Source organism: Scyliorhinus torazame, chromosome 2 (assembly GCF_047496885.1).
Source record: "Scyliorhinus torazame isolate Kashiwa2021f chromosome 2, sScyTor2.1, whole genome shotgun sequence".
Taxonomy (NCBI): Eukaryota; Metazoa; Chordata; class Chondrichthyes; order Carcharhiniformes; family Scyliorhinidae; genus Scyliorhinus; species Scyliorhinus torazame.
Genome location: NC_092708.1, coordinates 265,194,578 through 265,214,134, shown reverse-complemented (window position 1 = coordinate 265,214,134; position 19,557 = coordinate 265,194,578). Strand labels below are relative to the sequence as shown.

General features: G+C 46.5%; 1 protein-coding gene across 2 annotated transcripts in view; it reads right to left on the bottom strand.

Moving 5' to 3' along the window:
- Positions 1–19,557, bottom strand: part of vps39 (VPS39 subunit of HOPS complex) — a 233,704-nt gene that overhangs the window by 155,444 nt on the left and 58,703 nt on the right. For both annotated transcript variants that reach the window (XM_072486723.1, XM_072486733.1), the window contains exon 8: positions 12,445–12,628. In XM_072486723.1, the coding sequence (XP_072342824.1) occupies positions 12,445–12,628 (184 nt within the window). The remainder of the gene's footprint in view (positions 1–12,444; positions 12,629–19,557) is intronic.

The following is a 19,557-nucleotide window of genomic DNA, read 5'->3' as shown; positions in this document are numbered from 1 at the left end:
TTATTTTCAGTTTAACAGAAGCCAATTTGGCCATTCAATTTCGGAGCAGCCTTTTCCCGACGACAATTCTGGTAGGAAACAAAGTGAAAAGAAAAACCCGGAAATGCCCTTGTTTGGGAAGCTTCAGCATTATGATGCGGATGTGGTGCACTGGCCCAGTATGCCGAATGTATTCTTACGTACCGATAACAGACATAAATGAAATCCTATTGACAGCATGTGGGGCCCCAACGTTTAGCATCAAGAGCTTAACTTGCAGCCTCGGACATAAACCATTCAACAAGCTTGTGGATCTACTAAAAGAACCATTACGCCCAAAGACATCTGTAATTCTCCAGCGTTACCGATTCAACACAACTGGGAGGACCCCTGGGGAACCCATGTCAGAATTTCTGCCTAGATTAAGGAAGCTCGCCAAATACAGTTAGTTTGGTCCATGCCTGACATAGGTGCTACATAACCAGCTAGTGTGGGGGATCAATAATGTTGCGATGCAAAAAAAAAAAAAATGTTCACAGAACCCACCCTAGACCTGAAAAGGGCAGTAGAATTAGCACAATCCTTGGAGAATGTAGAGAAAGAGGCCTAATAAATCCAAGAGATGATGGACATAGGAGGAAAGCACTTGCCTCACCCACCACCAACTCAACATTCAGCCAGGATGTTCTGGCATCTCAAAAGACGGCCAGATAACCTTGAAGTACCAATCCTCTCTGGAGGATTACAAGTATCAACCGGAAGGCTGCTTTATGTGTGGCCAAAGGATATGACCCAGGCAAGGCTGCCAGAATCAGCAGTATTCATGCCGCCCAGGCTGGAAGCCAAAGCCATGTCAGGCCCGGGCTTTACAAGTTTTGCTAGCCCATAAAGGATGAAACTTCATCACCCCTAAGGTTTCCCTGATAAAAATAACACTCTTGTTCAATGACCATTCCCTAGAGAGGTGGACACGACAGTTGCAATCTCATACAGGGTACAGACCATCCGGTGTCTCTGGATGGGCATCTTTCCCCTAGGCCTCCAAGACACTACGGCCAGTTTGGCCATATATACACAAGGGAATCCTTGAAGATTACGGGGACCACTATGACACTGGTCACCTATGGGCAGCAGATAGCCCGGCGTCCACTCATTGAAGGAGGAGGACCAGGACCCAGTCTCCTGGGCAGAGTATGACCACAAACTTTTAAACTAGGAACCGGTACAAAGTCATTGGCAAACACCCAAGAAAGCAGTGGTAGAATAAAGAGAGAGCAAGGGCAAAGATTTATGTGGACCCCAATGCCCTATATATCAGGGAATGGCCAGTCCCATACGCTTTACTTACCAAAGTAGAGACCGAACTCAAGCCGTTAAAGAGTGCCTTGGGATAATATGACCAGTGCAGTTCAGAGTGGGCTGCACCAGTCGTCTCCATCTTCAAGGCTGACACGTCTATGCAGGGATTATAAAGTGAGGGTTAATAAAGCGTCATGTTTAGATTGATACCCTATGCCACACAGACTGGCAGGGTGTCAAAACTTCACCAAACTAGATATGAGCTCCAGCTATTACATGGCGATCAACACCATAAGGGTTGGTATGAATAGACACGTCTGCCCTTCGTAGTCTCATCTGCATGTGCCATTTTTCAACATTTCATAAGGAACATTCTCCAAGGGCGAAACTAGCAGTATACTTAAGACGATGTACTAATCATAGGAGCCACAGAAAAAGAGCGCCTAGCAAACATGGAGGAAATTTTGGGACGATTTCCTCATGCAGGTATCCGTCTCAAACGAGAAAATATGTGCTCCAGGCTGGCAAAGTGATCTACCTAGGGTACCAAGTCGATAATAAAGGCCTACACCCGGGAAGGATAAAGTTAAGGCCATCAAAGAGGCACCGACCCCGCCAAATATGGGCCAGTGGGCCGATGAATGGCAGTTGGAGATTAATTAGGATAAATGCGAGGTGATGCATTTTGGTAGATCAAATCAAGGTAGGACCTACTCAGTAAATGATAGGGAGTTGGGGAGAGTTACAGAACAAAGAGATCTAGGAGTACAGGTTCATAGCTCCAATTGCAGAATTGAGTGCAGAGGGATTTAGGTATTCCCGTACACGAGTTTCACAAAGCTAGTGTGGAGGTACAGCACATAATCAAGAAAGCTAATGGAATGCTATCCTTTATTAGGAGTAATTGAACATAGAATTCCTAGAAGCAGGAGGCCATTCAGCCCAGCGACCTTCTGAAAGAGCACTCTACCGAGACCCATTTCCCAGTCTTGTCCCCGCAACCCCACCTAACCTGCACATCTATGGACACTAAGGGGCAATTTAGCATGGCCAATCCACCTGACCGGCACAGCTTTGGACTGTGGGAGGAAACCGGACAACCAGAGGAAACCCACGTAGATACCGTTTTGGATACTGTTGGGGGAGATGGCTCACCACGGGAAGGCAGCAGTAGCCAGGTTCATGGTACCGTGGCTGGCTCTGCTGTACAGAAGGGCGGGAAAAGATGGAAGGGCTATAGTCATAGGGGATTCAATTGTAATGGGAGTAGATAGGCGGTTCTGTAGTCGAAAACGAGACTCCCGAATGGTATGTTGTCTCCCAGGTGCACGGGTCAGGGATGTCTCAGATCGGCTGCAGAACATTCTGAAGGGGGAGGGTGAACAGCCAGTTGTCGTGGTGCATATAGGCACCAATGATATAGGTAAAAAACAGGATGAGGTCCTACAAGCAGAATTTAGGGAATTAGGAGCCAAGTTAAAAAGTCAGACCTCAGAGGGAGTAATCTCAGGATTGCTACCAGTGCCACGTGGTAGTCAGAGTAGAAGTGAAAGAATAGGCAGGATGAATGCGTGGCGGCTTGAGAGATGGTGTAGGAGGGAGGGGTTCAGATTTTGGGACATTAGGACTGGTTCTGGGGGAGGTGGGACTACTACAAATTGGACGGGCTACACCTGGGCCGGACTGGAACCAATGTCCTTGGGGGTGCTTTTGCTAACGCTGTTGGGGAGGGTTTAAACTAATGTGGCAGGGGGATGGGAATCAAATGAGGAGGTTAGTGGACAGTAAGGAGGTAGTAACTAAAGCCTGTAAGGAACTAGATCATGAAGTCAGCGTGACTAAGGGGAAGAGTAGGCAGGGAGCAGATGATGAACGCAAAGGGACTGGTGGTCTGAGGTGCATTTGTTTTAATGCAAGAAGTGTAGTAGGTAAGGCAGATGAACTTAGGGCTTGGATTAGTACCTGGGAGTATGATGTTATTGCTATTACGGAGACTTGGCTGAGGGAAGGGCATGATTGGCAACTAAATATCCCAGGATATCGATGCTTCAGGCGGGATAGAGAGGGAGGTTAAAGGGGTGGAGGAGTTGCTGGTCAGAGAGGATATCACAGCTGTGCTGAAGGAGGGCACTATGGAGGACTCGAGCAGTGAGACGATATGGGCAGAGTTCAGAAATAGGAAGGGTGCGGTAACAATGTTGGGGCGGAACTACAGTCCTCCCAACAGTGAGCGTGAGATAGAGGTACAAATATGTAAACAGATGAAATATCTTTAGCAAACAGGGTTAATGAAAATCCCAAAGCCTTTTATTCATATACAAGGAGCAAGAGGTTAACTAGAGAAAGGGTTGGCCCACTCAAGGACACAGGAGGAAAGTTATGCGTGGAGTCAGAGAAAATGGGTGAGATTCTTAACGAGTACTTTGCATTGGTATTCACCGAGGATAGGGACATGACGGATGTTGAGGTTAGGGATAGATGTTTGATTACTCTAGGTCAAGTCGGCATAAGGAGGGAGGATGTGTTGGGTATTCTAAAAGGCATTAAGGTGGACAAGTCCCCCAGGTCCGGATGGGATCTATCCCAGGTTTCTGAGGGAAGTGAGAGAGGAAATAGCTGGGGCCTTAACAGATATCTTTGCAGCATCCTTGAACACGGGTGAGGTACCAGAGGACTGGAAAATTGCTAATGTTGTCCCCTTGTTTAAGAAGGGTAGCAGGGATAATCCAGGTAATTATAGACCGGTGAGCCTGACGTCAGTGGTAGGGAAGCTGCTGGAGAAGATACTGAGGGATAGGATCTATTCCCATTTGGAAGAAAATGGGCTTATCAGTGATAGGCAACGTGGTTTTGTGCAGGGAAGGTCATGTCTTACCAACTTAATAGAATTCTTTGAGGGAGTGACAAAGTTGATTAATGAGAAAGGGCTGTAGATGCTATATACATGGACTTCAGTAAGGCATTTGATAAGGTTCCCCATGGTAGGCTGATGGAGAAAGTGAAGTCTCATGGGGTCCAGCTGGATGGATAAAGAACTGGCTGGGCAACAGGAGACAGAGTAGTAGTGGAAGGGAGTTTCTCAAAATGGAGAACTGTGACCAGTGGTGTTCCACAGGGATCCGTGCTGGGATCACTGTTGTTTGTGATATACATAAACGATCTGGAGGAAGGTATAGGTGGTCTGATTAGCAAGTTTGCAGATGACACGAAGATTGGTGGAGTAGCAGACAGTGAAGGGGACTGTCAGAGAATACAGCAGAATATAGATAGATTGGAGAGTTGGGCGGAAAAATGGCAGATGGAGTTCAATCCAGGCAAATGCGAGGTGATGCATTTTGGAAGATCCAATTCAAGAGCGAACTACGGTAAATGAAAAAGCCCCGGGGAAAATTGATGTACAGAGAGATGTGTGTGTTCAGGTCCATTGTACCCTGTAGGTGGCTGCGCAGGTCGATAGAGTGATCAAGAAGGCATATGCCATGCTTTCCTTCATCGGAAGGGGTATGGAGTACAAGAGTTGGCAGGTCATGTTACAGTTGTATAAGACTTTGGTTTGGCCACATTTGGAATACTGCGTACAGTTCTGGTCGCCACATGACCAAAAGGATGTGGATGCTTTGGAGAAGGTGCAGAGGAGGTTCACCAGGATGTTGTCTGGTATGGAGGGCGCTAGCTATGAAGAGAGGTTGAGTAGATTAGAATTATTTTCATTAGAAAGACGGAGGTTGAGGGGGGATGTCATTGAGGTCTACAAAATCATGAGAGGTATAGACAGGGTGGATAGCAAGAAGCTTTTTCCCCCAGAGTTGGGACTCAATTACTAGGGGTCACGAGTTCAAGGTGAGAGGGGGAAAGTTTAAGGGAGATATGCGTGGAAAGTTCTTTACGCAGAGGGTGGTGGGTGTATGGAATGCATTGCCAGCAGAAGTGGTAGAGGCGGGCACGATAGCTTCATTTAAGATGTATCTAGACAGATACATGAATGGGCAGGGAGCAGAGGGATACAGATCCTTAGAAAATAGGCAACAGTTTTAGATAGAGGATCTGAATCGGCGCAGGCTTGGAATTTGTTCTTCTTTGTTCTTGTGATACAGGAAGAACGTGCAAACTCCACACAGACAATCACCGAACGTCAGAATCGAACCCGGGTTCCTGGCATTGTGGGGCAGCAGTGCTAACAACTGTGCTGCCATGCCTCCCTTATACATGCTATGCTTCAGTTATACATGGCATTGGTGACACTTACTGTTTTGGTCTCCTTATTCAAGGAAGGATGTACATGCATAGGAGGAGGTTCAGAGAAGATTTACTAGATTGATACCTGGAATGAGTGGGTTGTCTTAGGAGGATCGATTGGACAGGCTGGGCTCTTTTTCATTGAGTTTAGAAGAGTGAGGGGTGACATGATTTAAGTATACAAGGTCTTGAAAGGTCGTGACATGGCATGGTGGATGCAGAAAGAATGTTTTCTCTTGGTAGGTGAACACTTGTTATGTACTTACATTAGTTCCAGTGAAGCTCTTTTGTATTAATGTATTCACTAGAAGTTATATCATAAATCCTTAGCACGGGAGGGAAAGAGAGAGAGAGAGAGAGAGAGAGAGAGAGAGAGAGAGAGAGAGCGAGAGAGAGAGAGAGAGAGAGAGAGAGAGAGAGAGCGCGAGCAGCCGAGAGAGAGAGAGAGAGAGAGCGAGCAGCCGAGAGAGAGAGAGAGAGAGAGAGAGAGAGAGAGAGAGAGCAGCCATGTAAGAGATCACACGCTCCAAATAAAGCTCCATTGTTTCAAACCTCCATGCTCCCTAGTATCACACCTCCAGAATACAACATAAAAACTGGCAATGATGACTACGAAATTGCACTGGCTAGTCACCTGGGAAAAAGTAATTTACCGAAAAAAGAAAAGTTAAAAAGGAAAATTTTTCACAGGGCGAGAAGAGTACTACAGAGAACTAACGAGGTGGACGCGAGTAACAACAATCTGCCTGCAGAACAGATTATACAGTTATCCGTGACAAATAAGAGGCTGAAGCTTGGTTTGTTGCCTTGTGTGATGGAATCAAGGTAGCTGCTGAAAACGCAGTTGCAAAGTTTATATACAGGAAACTCCATTAGTAGAAAAATGGAGAGAGTTTTCGGCGTCGTGGGATCCTTTAATGAAAATGTGGAGCGATTCAGCTCCTATATGGAGTGTTTAGACTATTTTGCGCAGGCAAACAAAATAGCTGAAGATATTACAATGCCCACTTTCCTGCATATGATGGGAGGAAAAAAGTTCAACCTCCGCTGTAGTTTAGGACAACCCGAGAAGCCAGGCATTAAAACGTACGAGCAGATTGTAGATAATTTGCACCAAAACCCTTGGTGATTGCAGAGCGCTTTAGATTCCAGAAAAGAAACCAGGAAGAGGGGGAGTCAATTGCACAATTCGTGGCCAAAAGGCTTGCAAAATATTGTGAGTTCGGAGACATGCTGAATTACACTATTTGGGACAGGTTGGTTTTGTGGTCTACGCAGTGAAACGATACTGAAATGTTTGCCAACTTAGTAATCTTACTCTCAGAAGGCTGTGGAATTCGCTGGTTCTATGGAGCTGGCTGCAAAGGAAACCCAGCAATTGAGTTTATATATTCAAATATACAAAATGGCTGCTGAATCGATAACTAAGAGTCTCAAGATTCATACATGTTACTGATCTGCAAAGCTAGGGCATTGGTGTACAATATGGGATGCAATTCAAACAAAAAATTAAGTGCCATTTTGGGTGCATTTGGCGGGTGTTTCCCGCTTGCTTTTTGGGTGAGATCCACACCGCTATTCAACCACACTTCGACATTGGGCACAATTCTGTGCTGGAAAGGCAGCTCGCCGCTCCTGGCATCTACCCAACTCGCAAAGCCTTGCGAGATCCAACGTGCTCTCAGGAGCCGTTATGATGTAAATCGCGCCCACTGTCGATGGGATCACCTTTTGGCAAATCTGCAAATTAGAGAGAGATAGCTAGCATCACTCGAAAGCGCAGATTCCCGAGGTACCCGAGGCTTTGGAATTCATCCCCTTCGCCTCAAGAGAGCTCGAGCGAGCACTGTTCAGCACTGATCCCCACAAATGGGGACCAGACAGAACAGCACTCGTGAGGGTCTCCAAGGGGATCGGAGACCCTCAGCTGCATGCCCTAGGGCAGGGTGGTGCCCTGGCACTGTGGCAGTGCCACCTGGCTGCCAGCCTTGCATTGCCAAACTGACATTTTCTGTGCATGCAGTCCTGGGGTGCCGGAGGGGGGTAGGGGGAACAACATCTCGTGGGTCTCAAATCTTTTGAAAGGCCTCTTGCGAGATTCAATGGCCTGGTTGCACCACCAATTCGGGCAAAATAAGGCCAGTACAGTATGTTGAAACGGGGGGAAAAAAGGAGAGTGTTCCTGCAGGAAGAAAGTGTAAGCTCCAAGTAAAAAGCAAGAACAAACCAAGACAGCATTTAAAAGGTGGAATGTCCATGATGTAAAGAAAAAGGATAGAGGAAAACAGTTATTCACAGTCAGAGGAGTAATTATAACTGCATGTGCTAGTCTTGCTGGCACTACACATCAATATTAGATCACTGCACTGTTGGATGGACAACCAGTAATCAAGAATGCTGATACTGGGCTCTGGTTGGTGCCAGAGCCTGTCTACAAGGAGAAAATTAGGGCAGCACGGTGGGGCAGTGGTTAGCACTGCTGCCTCACAGCGCAGAGGACCCGGGTTCGATCTCGGCCCAGGGTCATTGTCCATGTGGAGTTTGTGCATTCTCCCAGTGTCTCACCCCTGCAACCCCAAATGGATGTGAAGGGTAGATGAATTGGCCACGCTGATTTGCCCGTTAATAGGAAGAAAAAAGAATTAGGTATTTTAAATTTATTTAAGTTTTTTAAAAAAGAGAAACTTAAAACATATTTCCTTCAGGCCATCAAGGATCGTACAGGAGAAGTGGGTCCACTGAAGGGCCGCATTGAAGTAGCTGTGCAACTTTAATGGGCAACCAGAAGATTTGTCTCTACATGCAGTAAAGGGAAACTATCCAGAGTCGATAGGTTGAACATGGCTGGAGAAGGTTCAATTGAACTGGGCCAAATAGAGAGCATGAACGATATTACAGTTAAATTGAAAATTAAAGGAAACCAAGCAAAATGCTTGAAGGCACAATCTGTATGCCAGGAGGACGAAGATGGAGGCTGATTTAAAGCAACTTGTCAAGTCCAGAGTCTTGGAACTGGTCAGCAACTGGTCTGGATGACATCCTAATCACTGGAAAAGACGGAGAGGAATACCTCCGAAATCTGGATGCCACTCTCCAGAGATTGGGAGACTATGGCCTGGGAATCCGCAAGGAGAAATAGAAGTTCTTCCAATCCTCCGTTGAGTATTTGGGACATGTGATTGATGCCACTGGCCTTCACAAATCTCCTTCAATCACAAATCTCCTTCAAAAGGTTAAGGCCGTGGCAGAGGTACCTAGACATCATACTATGAACTTAAACTCCTATGGAAGATTTGTACCAAACGTGGCAACAATTCTAAAACCATTACATAAGCTCTTGTGCCAGAACAAGAAGTGGAAATGGGAAGTGGGAAGTGGCAGTGGTCAGATCAACACTTTCATGCGAGCCAAAGATGTGTTAATTAAATCTGAAGTTCTCACGCACTTTGATCCCATGTTATCTTTACAGCTAGCTTGTGATGCATCATCTTTTGGTGTAGGATAAATGATCTCTGACACCATGCAATCAGGTAAAACCCATTGTTTTTGCTTCTCGAACCTTGAGCAAAGCTAAAAGTAATTATGCCCGGATTGAAAGGGAAGCATTCAGGATCATTGTTAGAGTAAGAAATTCCATAATTTCCTGTATGGAAGAACGTTCACATTGCTGACAGACCATCTTCCATTAGTTACCATTTTTGGACCACACATGGGAATTCTACCACTTGCCTCAAGTAGAATGCAAAGATGGGCAGTGTGTTTGTCTGCACGTACTTATCTATAAGTACCAACAGTCAAGTCTGCATGGTAACGCAGATAAACTTTCAAGGTTACCATTGCCAGGTAGTTCATCAGACTGCTCAAATGGGAATATCTTCTACTTTGAACAAGTAGACAACACAGCAGTCACTTCTAAATAAATGAGGAAACACACTATAATAATCTTTATTAATGGGCAGCATTGTGGCACAGTGGTTAGCACTGCTGCCTCACAGCTCCAGGTCCCAGGTTCAATTCCCGCCTCGGGTGACTATCTATGTGGAGTTTGCACTTTCTCCCCGTGTCTGCGTGGGTTTCCTCCGGGTGCTCCAGTTTTCTCCCACAGTCCAAAGATGTGCAGGTTAGGTGGATTGACCATGCTGAACTGCAACGTAGTGTCCAAAGGTTAGGTGGGTTACTGGGATGGGGTGGAGGCGTGGGCTTAAGCCGGTGCAGACTGGATGGACCAAATGGCCTCCTTTTGCTCTGTAAATTCTATGATAAGTAGGCTTACATTAACACTGCAATGAAGTTACTGTGAAAAGCCCCTAGTCGCCACATTCCGGCACCTGTCCAGGTACACCGAGGGAGAATTCAGAATGTCCAATTCACCCAACAGCACGTTTCGGGACTTGGGGGAGGAAACTGGAACACTCGGATGAAACCCACGCAGACACAGGGAGAACGTGCAGACTCCGCACAGTGACCCAAGCCAGGAACCAAACCTGGGTCCCTGGCACTATGAAGCAACAGTGTTATGTCGCCCACTAGTTTTGATCCAATACTCTCAGAAATGATGGATATGGTATTACGAGGGAAGAATTTGGAACTAGCACCTAACCCAAAACCCTACTATTCCTGGAGATTGGAGTTGTCAGTACAGTGAGTAGGTCTTCTATGAGGACTCAAGAGTGGTTATTCTGCCACCATTGAGGAAGCGGGTGTTAGGGAAGCCAAATGAGGGCCGTTGTGGAGTTGTATGCGTGAAGAAAAAAGCAAGAAGTTATTTCTGGTGGCCTGGAGCTGGACATGGCAATTGGAAGAGGAACCTAGAACATGTTCTCCTGTGCGAAGAAACCCGTCACCTTCAGCACCACAGCATCCATAGAAATGGCCTGATGAGGCTTGGTAACGCGTTCAAGTGGATTTTGTATGACATTTTGAAAGACATAGGTTTTTGGTAACAGTCAGTCAATGCTCATACCAAGAAACCAAAGGTTGCTGTGATGAAATCTACCTTATTGGAAAAGCTGGAAGTGTTTAGTCATTTTGGATTCCTTGAACAACTGTATGCAGCAATGGACCTAAATTTGTTCTCAAGAATTTGAAAGTTTCTTGCAAGAGAATGGTATTCAACACATTAAGTCCTCACTGTACAACCCCGCTACTAATGAACTAACAGAATGTTTCATCCAAACTATGAAACATACCTTCAGAGCAACCAGGGAACAAAGTTCACTGACCAAATGTCGTAACAGGTTCCTACTGTGTATCGCACATTCCACGACCAAGGTCATTCCTACATTACTAATGATGAAAAGACAATTACTTTCCACATTCGATCTGTTAAAACCTCTGCAAACTAAAGAGATTGTTCAACAGCAATAGCAAGTACAAATAGAATGGTGGGAAAGCAAGACAAAGCAGCGTTTTCCACCATGGACAAGGGGGTTTTGGCTAAGAATTACTCCACAGAGAAATGGATTTCTGCCACAATCCTTGTATAGACTGAAACTGTCTCTTATGCTGCCCAGACCCGAGATGACGTCATTTGGAAGAGACCGGCAGACTAGTTGCTAGCTGAAAGAACAGAATAACAACCTTTTATTGTCACAAGTATGAAGTTACTGTGAAAAGCCCCTATTCCGGCACTTGTTCAGGTAAGCTGGTAGGGGAATTGAACCCATGCTACTGGCCTTGTTCTGCATCACAAACCAGCTGTCTAGCTCACTGAGCTAAACCAGACCAATAGATTCAACCCTATAAAGTCATGGCTTGACCCTTCCTACAGCCCCAACACTAACAGACACTTTTAAAAAAAAATTTAGAGTACCCAATTATTTTTTCCAATTAAGGGGCAATTTAGCATGGCCAATCCACCTACGCTGTACATCTTAGGGTTGTGGGGGTGAAACCCACGCAAACACGGGGAGATGTGCAAACTCCACACAGAGAGTGAACCAGAGCCAGGAACGAACCTGGGACCTCGACACCATGAGGCATCAGTACTAACCACTGTGCCACCGTGATGCCCTGCTAACAGACACTGTTGAGGAAAGCAACATCTCATCATCTGATCAAACACAGAGACAACCTCTAATCCCTGTCAATGCCGGCTAAATTAAATATCGATTACATTAGTGCAAAGACAGAAACCCTAGAGGTTACCACCAGTGTGAAGAATACGGCAGAGGTTCGCTGTAAACCATTCCAAGAGTGACTTCCAGGCCGTCTGATTTGACTATTGCTCATGTTTTGAACTTGTTGGGGACATCCAACTTAAAAGGGGGAGGAAACGTTATGTATTTGCATCAATTCATATTGGCTCAAGTGACGCTTTCTTGTATTAATGTATTCATTGAATGTGACATCATAGGTCCTAGCACGGGAAACAGCCATGTAAGAGACCACACACTGTAAATAAAGCTCTGTTGTTTTAAATCTCTGTGCTCCCTAGTATCACACCTCAAAAACACAACACCACTGTTTTAAAATTAGACGATTGCCCTTAAAAGACAGGTGAGGAGAATTTTTTTCTCAGAGGGTTGTGCCACTTTGGAAGTCTTTGCCTCACAACGTGCTGGAAGTGGAGTCACTGAATATTTTTAAGATGGAGGTAGATCGATTCCCTTGCCTAACAAGAATCGATGGTTACCAGGGGTAGATGGAAATGTGGAACTCGAAATGCAACCAAACAGCCATGATCTTATTGAATGCTGGATCAGGCTCGAGGGGCCAAGTGTCCTACTTCTGCTCTAATTTTATATGTTTGTTCATATAAATAGTTTAACAGTTTGCACTGACTGGGCTCTACCATCAGTCAGCATCAATTGTAGCCCTCGAGGGTGTGAAATAATAACAGACAAAGTACGCTGCAAATCATTCACAGGAATTCTACAAAATAAAAATCTATTAGAAAGAAACAAGAACTTTGACTTGAAGTTTCCATACCCATGGCAAGAGGGATATCTGTCCAGTTCAGGGCACATTTCTGAGTGCAGACTCCATCCTTATTCAGAACCACTGTTAAGTCGTCTTGCCCAACTGCCACCTTCTGGTCTTCCAGGGGAGTCACAAGGGGCTCCAGTTGCTTACCAGTTGGGAAAAGCTCTTTTATTGAACCTTTCCCATCCAACTGTTTAGCAAGGAGAAAAAAAAAGTTATTTGGGTGATTTAAAATCATTTAACACACAATGAAACCATATAATCTCAGCCTGTAAAACAATTCACAGAAATCCACTGGAGAGAACGCCAAGATACATTTTTACAATAACATTCTTCCATGGTGTTCATGTTCCCAATAGCTGTCTGTGCATTTATTGCCCATTCCTAATTGGTCTCGAGAAGGTGGTGGCAAGCCACCTTCTTGAACTGTTGCAGCCATGTGCTGTACATACTTCCACAGTGCAGTTAGGAAGGGAGTTCCAGGATTTTGACCTAGAGCCAGTGAAGAATGACGATGTAGTTCAAAGTCAAGATGGTGTGACTTGGAGGGGAACTTGCAAGTGGTATTCTCAGTAACATAGATTGTGGCTTTGGAAGATGGTGTCCAAGGAGCCTTGGTGAGTTGCTGCAGTGAATCTCCTAGATTGTTGACACTGTGCATGAGTGGTGGACAGAGAGCAGCACGGTGGCGCAGTGGTCAGTGCTTTGCCTCACGGTGCCAAAGTCCCAGGTTTAATCCTAGCTCTGGGTCACTGTCCGTGTGGAGTTTGCACATTCTCCCAGTGTTTGTGTGGGTTTCGCCCCCACAATCCAAAGATGTGCAGGATAGGTGGATTGGCCACGCTAAATTGCCCCTTAATTGGAGAAAATAAATTGGGTACTCTAAATTATTATTATTTTTTTAAATAAGTGGTGGACAAATCAGGTGAGTTACTTGCCAAAGACAACTTTGCAGGCAATTAGCGAAACAGTATGCCAGATAAATCATGTATCAAATTAATCCAATGTTAACTGGTTCATAAAATATTTGAACTATAGTTACACCTTTCACTTTCTCTTATTCCCCCAACTCCAACAGATCACACTCAAGTTGCTGCCTCTCACCAGCTCGGTCAGCAGGTTTGGAATGACTTGCCACAACGCCATTAAACTTTTGCTGTTTTATACTCAGGCAGGATTTATTTCTGTGTTGCCACACTATCCTGCTGTCCTTCTATTCCAGCTCTGGGAGAAATGTGTGTGTGTGTGTGTGTGTGTGTGTGAAGCTTCATTACTCTATAATTTACAGCAGGCTAAAGGCCTTAAATCATATCATCCCTACTGGGCAGAAGGAGGCCAGTCGGCCCATCAAATATGCACCAACCTAGGTCGAAGTCCAGGACTGGTAGGAGGCCGGCAGCAGCCAAGGTGCTTAAGGATTTTATGGAGCAGATGGGAGGGGTGGACCCGTGGAGATTCAGTAGACCTAGGAGTAAGGAGTTCTCGTTTTTCTCCTATGTCCATAAAGTCTATTCACGCATAGACTTGTTTGTGTTGGGTAGGGCATTGATCCCGAGGGTGAGGGGAACGGAATATACGGCTATAGCCATTTCGGATCATGCCCCACACTGGGTAGACTTGGAGATAGGGGAGGAAACAAGAGGGCGTCCACCCTGGAGAATGGATATGGGACTAATGGCGGATGAGGGGGTGTGCTTAAGGGTGAGGGGATGCATTGAAAAGTACTTGGAACTCAATGACAATGGGGAGGTTCAGGTGGGAGTGGTCTGGGAGGCGTTGAAGGCGGTGGTTAGGGGGGAGCTGATATCAATAAGGACACATAAAGGGAAGCAGGAGAGTAAGGAACGGGAGCGGTTGTTGCAAGAACTTTTGTGGGTGGACAGACAGTATGCGGAAGCACCGGAGGAGGGACTGTATAGGGAAAGGCAAAGGCTGCATGTGGAATTTGACTTGCTGACCACAGGCACTGCAGAGGCACAATGGAGGAAGGCGCAGGGTGTACAGTATGAATATGGAGAGAAGGCGAGCAGATTGCTGGCACACCAATTGAGGAAAAGGGGAGCAGCGAGGGAAATAGGGGGGGTGAGAGACGAAGATGGAGAGACGGAGCGGGGAGCGGAGAGAGTGAATGAAGTGTTTAAGACATTTTATAAAAAATTGTATGAAGCTCAACCCCCGGATGGGAGGGAGAGAATGATGGAGTTTTTGGATCGGCTGGAAATTCCCAAGGTGGAAGAGCAGGAAAGGATGGGATTGGGAGCACAGATCACGGTAGAAGAAGTGGTGAAAGGAATTAGGAACATGCAGACGGGAAAGGCCCCGGGACCGGACGGATTCCCAGTTGAATTTTACAGAAAATATTTGGACTTGCTCGCCCCGCTACTGACGAGGACCTTTAACGAGGCAAAGGAAAGGGGACAACTGCCCCCGACTATGTCAGAAGCAACGATATCGCTTCTTTTAAAGAAGGAAAAGGATCCGCTACAATGCGGGTCCTACAGACCAATCTCCCTCCTCAATGTAGATGCCAAGGTCTTGGCCAAGGTAATGGCAATGAGAATAGAGGAATGTGTCCCGGGGGTGGTTCATGAGGACCAAACTGGGTTTGTGAAGGGGAGACAGCTGAACACGAACATACGGAGGTTGTTAGGGGTAATGATGATGGCCCCACCAGAGGGTGAAACGGAGATAGTAGTGGCGATGGATGCCGAGAAAGCATTTGATAGAGTGGAGTGGGATTATCTGTGGGAGGTGTTGAGGAGATTTGGGTTCGGAGAGGGGTATGTTAGATGGGTGCAGCTGTTGTATAGGGCCCCAGTGGCGAGTGTGGTCACGAATGGACGGGGATCGGCATATTTTCGGCTCCATAGAGGGACAAGGCAGGGATGTCCTCTGTCCCCATTACTGTTTGCACTGGCGATTGAGCCCCTGGCGATAGCGCTGAGAGGTTCCAAGGGATGGAGGGGAATACTTAGGGGAGGAGAAGAACACCGGGTATCTTTATATGCGGATGATCTGCTACTATATGTGGCGGATCCAGCGGAGGGGATGCCAGAAATAATGCGGATACTTGGGGAGTTTGGGGATTTTTCAGGGTATAAATTGAACATGGGGAAGAGTGAGCTGTTTGTGGTGCATCCAGGGGAGCAGAGTAGAGAAATAGAAGACCTACCGTTGAGGAAGGTAACAAGAGACTTTCGTTACCTGGGGATCCAGATAGCTAAGAATTGGGGCACATTGCACAGGCTAAATTTGACGCGGTTGGTGGAACAGATGGAGGAAGATTTCAAGAGATGGGATATGGTAGCATTGTCAATGGCAGGGAGGGTGCAGGCGGTTAAGATGGTGGTCCTCCCGAGATTCCTCTTTGTGTTTCAGTGTCTCCCGGTGGTGATCACGAAGGCTTTTTTCAAAAGGATAGAAAAGAGTATCATGGGTTTTGTTTGGGCCGGGAAGACTCCGAGAGTGAGGAAGGGATTCTTACAGCGTAGTAGGGATAGGGGGGGGCTGGCACTACCGAGCCTAAGTGAGTATTATTGGGCCGCTAATATTTCAATGGTGAGTAAGTGGATGGGAGAGGAGGAAGGAGCGGCGTGGAAGAGATTAGAGAGGGCGTCCTGTAGGGGGACCAGCCTGCAGGCTATGGTGACAGCCCCATTGCCGTTCTCACCAAGGAACTATACCACGAGTCCGGTGGTGGTAGCTACACTGAAGATTTGGGGACAGTGGAGACGACATAGGGGAAAGACCGGAGCACTGGGGGGGTCCCCGATAAGAAACAACCATAGGTTTGCCCCGGGGGGAATGGATGGGGGATATGGAATGTGGCAAAGAGCAGGTATAACGCAATTGAAAGATATATTTGTGGATGGGAAGTTTGCGAGTCTGGGAGCGCTGACCGAGAAATATGGGTTGCCCCAAGGGAATGCATTCAGGTACATGCAATTGAGGGCTTTTGCGAGGCAACAGGTGAGGGAATTCCCGCAGCTCCCGACACAAGAGGTGCAGGACAGAGTCATCTCAAAGAAATGGGTGGTAGACGGTAAGGTGTCGGATATATATAGGGAAATGAGAGACGAAGGGGAGACTATGATGGACGAACTAAAAGGGAAATGGGAAGAAGAGCTAGGGGAGGAGATTGAGGAGGGGATGTGGGCAGATGCCCTAAACAGGGTAAACTCGTCGTCCTCGTGCGCCAGGCTAAGCCTGATTCAGTTTAAGGTATTACACAGGGCACATATGACTGGAACACGGCTCAGTAAATTTTTTGGGGTGGAGGATAGGTGTGCGAGGTGCTCGAGAAGCCCAGCGAATCATACCCATATGTTTTGGTCATACCCGGCACTACAGGGGTTTTGGATGGGGGTGACAAAGGTGCTTTCGAAAGTAGTAGGAGTCCGGGTCGAACCAAGCTGGGGGTTGGCTATATTTGGGGTTGCACAAGAGCCGGGAGTGCAGGAGGCGAAAGAGGCCGATGTTTTGGCCTTTGCGTCCCTAGTAGCCCGGCGCAGAATATTGCTAATGTGGAAAGAAGCCAAGCCCCCGGGGGTGGAGACCTGGATAAATGATATGGCGGGGTTCATAAAGTTAGAGCGGATTAAGTTCGTCCTAAGGGGGTCGGCTCAAGGGTTTACTAGGTGGTGGCAACCGTTCGTCGAATATCTTGCGGAAAGATAGATAGGGGAGAACAAAGAAGGCAGCAGCAGCGGCCCAGGACTTGGGGGGGGGGGGGGGGGGGGGGGTGGCCTGAGACAAGGCAGTTGCCAATTAGGGCTAGTTTTTATTTTTTGTTATTTAATATTTATTTATTTGTTGTTGTTTTTGTTTAAATTAAAAAAGGTCATTATTATCTGTATTGTTACAATGTTGTGTAAAGGATGCACAATGTACTGTGTTGGTTGACCAAAAATTCTCAATAAAATATTATTTAAAAAAAAAGAATATGCACCAACCCTCTGAAAGGGCACCCGAGCCCGTAACTCCACCTAACCTTTGGACACATGGGGCAATTTGGATTGGAATTTGTTTATTGTCACGTGTACCGAGGTACAGTGAAAAGTATTTTTCTGCGAGCAGCTCTACAGATCATTAAGTACACGGGAAGAAAAGGGAATAGAAGAAAAGGGAATAAAAGAAAATACATAATAGGGCAACACAAGGTATACAATGTAACGACATAAGCACCAGCACCGGATGAAGCATGTTAAGTAATGGGTTAAGAGACATTGCAATTAGTAGTCTAATTTATGTTAAGTATCCATTAATTGACACTGATATGCAAAGGGGCTTCAGGTGGCCTCTGTCAGGTGGTGTGTTGTTAAAGAGTTTTGTGCAGAGGCTGTGGAAGTGAAATAAATGGTGTTTGGTAAAAAGGAACAAGAACTTTGGACTCTTCATATCACAACAACTAAAACGGCTAACAAAGCATACAGGCGTGTAGTGTTAATGAGGTCAGTCCATAAGAGGGTATTTTAGGAGTCTGGTAACAGCGGGGAAGAAGCGGTTTTTGAGTTTTGTGTGTTGGACTGGACTGTGTTCACGACTCTCTGAAGTATCTTGCGGTCCTGAGCCGAGCAGTTGCCATACCAGGCTGTGATGCAGCCAGATAGGATGCTTTCTATGGTGCATCTGTAAAAGTTGGTAAGAGTCAATGTGGACATGCCGAATTTCCTTAGTTTCCTGAGGAAGTACAAGCGCTGTTGTGCTTTCTTGGTGGTAGCGTCGACGTGGGTGGACCAGGACAGATTTTGGGAGGTGCACCCCTAGGAATTTGAAACTGCTAACCATCTCCACCTCGGCCCCGTTGATGCTGACAGGGGTGTGTACAGTACTTTGCTTCCTGAAGTCAATGACCAGCTCTTTAGATTTGCTGGCATTGAGGAAGAGATTGTTGACGCTGCACCACTCCACTAGGTTCTCCATCTCCCTCCTGTATTGTGGCTCGTCATTATTCGAGATCCGGCCACTATGTCGTATCGTCAGCAAACTTGTAGATGGAGTTGGAACCAAATTTTGTCACGCAGTCGTGCGTGTACAGGGAGTAGAGTAGGGGGCTAAGTACGCAGCCTTGCGGGGCCCTGGTATTGAGGACTATTGTGGAGGAGGTGTTGTTGTTCATTCTTACTGATTGTGGTCTGTTGGTCAGAAAGTCGAGGATCCAGTTGCAGAGTGGGGAGCCAAGTCCTAGTTTTGGAGCTTTGATACGAGTTTGGCTGGGATTATGGTGTTGAAGGCGGAGCTGTAGTCAATAAATAGGAGTCTGATGTAGGAGTCCTTGCTGTCAAGATGCTCTTGGGATGAGTGTAGGGCCAGGGAAATGGTGTCTGCTGTGGACCGGTTGCAGCGGTATGCGAATTGCAGGGGATCAAGGCGTTCTGCTGTATGGAGGTGATGCGCTTCATGACCAACCTCTCGAAGCACTTCATTACGACTGAAGTCAGGGCCACCGGACGGTAGTCATTGAGGCAAGTTACCTGGTTCTTCTTTGATAGTGGTCTTCTTGAAGCAGGTGGGGACCTCGGAGTGGAGTAGGGACAGGTTAAAGATGTCCGCGAACACCTCTGCCAGCTTGTCCGCGCAGGCTCTGAGTGCACGACCTGGGATTCCGTCAGGGAGTTAGCATGGCTAATCCATCTAATCTGGATTATGGGCGGAAACCAGAGCACCAAGAGGAAACTCATGCAGACAAGGGGAGAATGTGCAAATTTCACAGTCACCAGAGGTCTGACTTGATCCTGGGTCCCTGGCGCTGTGAGGCAGCAGTGCTAACCACTGTGCTGCCATACCGTCCAGTGCCATCGCCTGATGACTATACTTCTGAGAAAATCTTTTATTGGATAACCCAATAAATTGCATGGAGAATTCAAGTTTTGTCTTGAGAGGAGTGTGCGTGCTATGCTCAAGTTGCTGTACCAATAGACAATCAAATGATACTCTTCCTTCTTCCCACCCTTCCAGGAATCTTAAACTTTCATGCCATATTTAACATTTAAAAAAAATATATAAATTTAGAGTACCCAATTATTTTTTTTTCCAATTAAGGGGCAATTTAGCATAGCCAATCCACCTAACCTGCACATCTTTTTGGGTTGTGGGGGTGAAACCCATGCAGACACGGGT